The sequence below is a fragment of the Solanum tuberosum genome, unplaced genomic scaffold (assembly GCF_000226075.1).
Source record: "Solanum tuberosum cultivar DM 1-3 516 R44 unplaced genomic scaffold, SolTub_3.0 scf00461, whole genome shotgun sequence".
Taxonomy (NCBI): Eukaryota; Viridiplantae; Streptophyta; class Magnoliopsida; order Solanales; family Solanaceae; genus Solanum; species Solanum tuberosum.
The window spans coordinates 435,660-437,666 of NW_006239387.1; the positions used below are offsets into that span (position 1 = coordinate 435,660).

The 2,007-nt window shown below is 31.4% G+C and overlaps 1 protein-coding gene across 1 annotated transcript; it reads right to left on the reverse strand.

Annotated features, from left to right (window-relative positions):
* LOC102599455 (uncharacterized protein At4g22758-like) lies at nt 1–1,325 on the reverse strand. The gene is made up of 2 exons (XM_006363848.2): nt 768–1,325; nt 1–525 (listed from the first exon to the last, which is right to left on the reverse strand). Exons 1-2 carry the CDS (start codon nt 1,126–1,128, stop codon nt 314–316), a joined length of 573 nt encoding a protein of 190 aa, XP_006363910.1. The 5' UTR covers nt 1,129–1,325; the 3' UTR covers nt 1–313.
* Nucleotides 1,326–2,007: the final 682 nt, after the last annotated feature.

The window sequence follows — 2,007 nt, forward strand, 5'->3', positions numbered from 1 at the left end:
CAAATCTCAATAACACATTTTCTTTATTGAGCAAACTTGGGCTTAATTAACTTACAATATAAAATGTTGAAATCTTTGTGATGAATACATGTTGCACCAAATTTAACTAACACCAAATTTAACTAGTAGAGTCCAATCACATTGAAAGCTCCATCGAGCATTGATAGTCATTTTGTGCAACTTTAATAAAATCGTAAGTTGCACACAAAAAACTAAAAAGAAGAAGAAGAATCCATTACAACAAAAAGAGAAGGAGAAAGTGTTTAGTAATAAACATGACTTGGTCACTAGCATTGATTGTTCAAATATATGATTAAAGCCATTGGAGGTGACACTTTGACCAAAAACTACTTAGATTTATCACAATTTGTATCAAGAGATCCATAAACTTTCCCAAGATAATTGGAAGTTTCTCAGTGCCCTTTGTTTTGTTCTTCAAAGATGAATTAAGACGACAGATTGGTTTTGGACATACAAAGAAACTTCGAGACACCAAATTCAGCAACTTCTCGTCTAGATTCAAGCCTGTACATTCCCACCATGAAAAAAAATAGTTAGTCAAATAGACATTGCAACTAGGTACAGAGTTGCAATAGAATTCAATTAAATCAACTTCGTCTGAAAATTATACTGTATGTATATAAATAGGGCAAAATAAAATTGTGTTTATTTATAAATTGTTGAATCCTTTTGACATAATTAGTTTTCTTGTTCCCTGAATCAATTGAAAAATTTCCTAGTTGAAAAAAAAAAAACAGAGAACTTACTCTCCATACTAAACTGGGAGTAATGAAGCTCGTAACACCGAGAATCGCTACTAGGCAACAACGGCCGCCGCTTCTCCTTCACGTAAATCTCAATCGCAGCCTTTATCAACTCCCGGACGGTGTTTTCCGGCGACATTACGACATGCACCGGCCCCACACTGTTCTGTATATTCACTTTCACTAACAGCTTCGTTAGCTTCTGTTGCTTCTCTTGACTTATTCCAGCTGAAACATCTACTCTGGCACCGTGCTTTCGCACTGAATGCTCTAATTTTCTTTGTATTGTTCCAATTTTATCACATGTTTTCGAAAGGACTTTTGAATTTGTACGTGGTTCAGCGAGTCTCGGCTGAAATCTCATTTCTAAAGGAATCTCAATTGAAGAATATCTAAGTTCGAATTAGAAAAGTCTCCAATCGCTATATATCATACTAGGATTTAATGTTCATCAATTTTATATGATGATTGTAACAAACTAACAATATGGAGAGAGTTTCAAATAATGATAGTAATTTATTTGGCTGACATGCTGAATGGAATCATTTTTAGTTGATAGTTTGTGTTTCAGCATATAGCGGGAAGCTTCTAGGAAATTGCAGATTTCATTATTTTGTCGCTCTCAAAGATTTGCTAGATTATCATTTACCACAGTCCACATAGCTATTTAAATTATTGAAAAAGGTCTGACGTATCTCCTTGGTATACTCTTTGGTACTCCCTCCGCTCACTATTGTTTGTCAGCTATACTAAAAATAATTGTCCAAAATTAATTATCAATTTAAACAATCAAAAAACAATTAGTCACATTTTCCAATTCTGCCCTTAATAATTACATAACTACTAGTCTAAAAAAGTAGTCATTTTGAAGTTACAAAACTACTTTAATGTGGAAAAAAGGTTGTTTTTACAGTTTTCAAAAAGTACAAACCATTTTAATAATGATTGATAGTAGGGTTATATTAGTCAAATTGCACCTTATATTAATTTTTTCTTAAAGGTTATGCATGATCTTACCCTAACAAACAATAGTGGACGGAGAGAGTACCTATAAAAGTGATCCACGTGTATCTTTATCATTACAAAAATGGAATGAAAAAAAATACTCATTAGCTCATATATATTCTTATAATTACAAAAGTGGCTCATATATACTTTTTAATTTAATAGTTAAAAAAATTACTTTAAATTTGTTTTTTAATTTTTAATTTTAAATAAATTCATATATATATATATATATATA

What these genes read in the sequence shown, in the direction of transcription:
- LOC102599455 (XM_006363848.2), bottom strand. Translation starts at nt 1,128, where the DNA reads ATGAGATTTCAGCCGAGACTCGCTGAACCACGTACAAATTCAAAAGTC. An exon ending in CTCCCAGTTTAGTATGGAGA is followed by an intron (nt 526 to 767) that starts GTAAGTTCTCTG and finishes GGGAATGTACAG; the next exon opens with GCTTGAATCTAGACGAGAAG.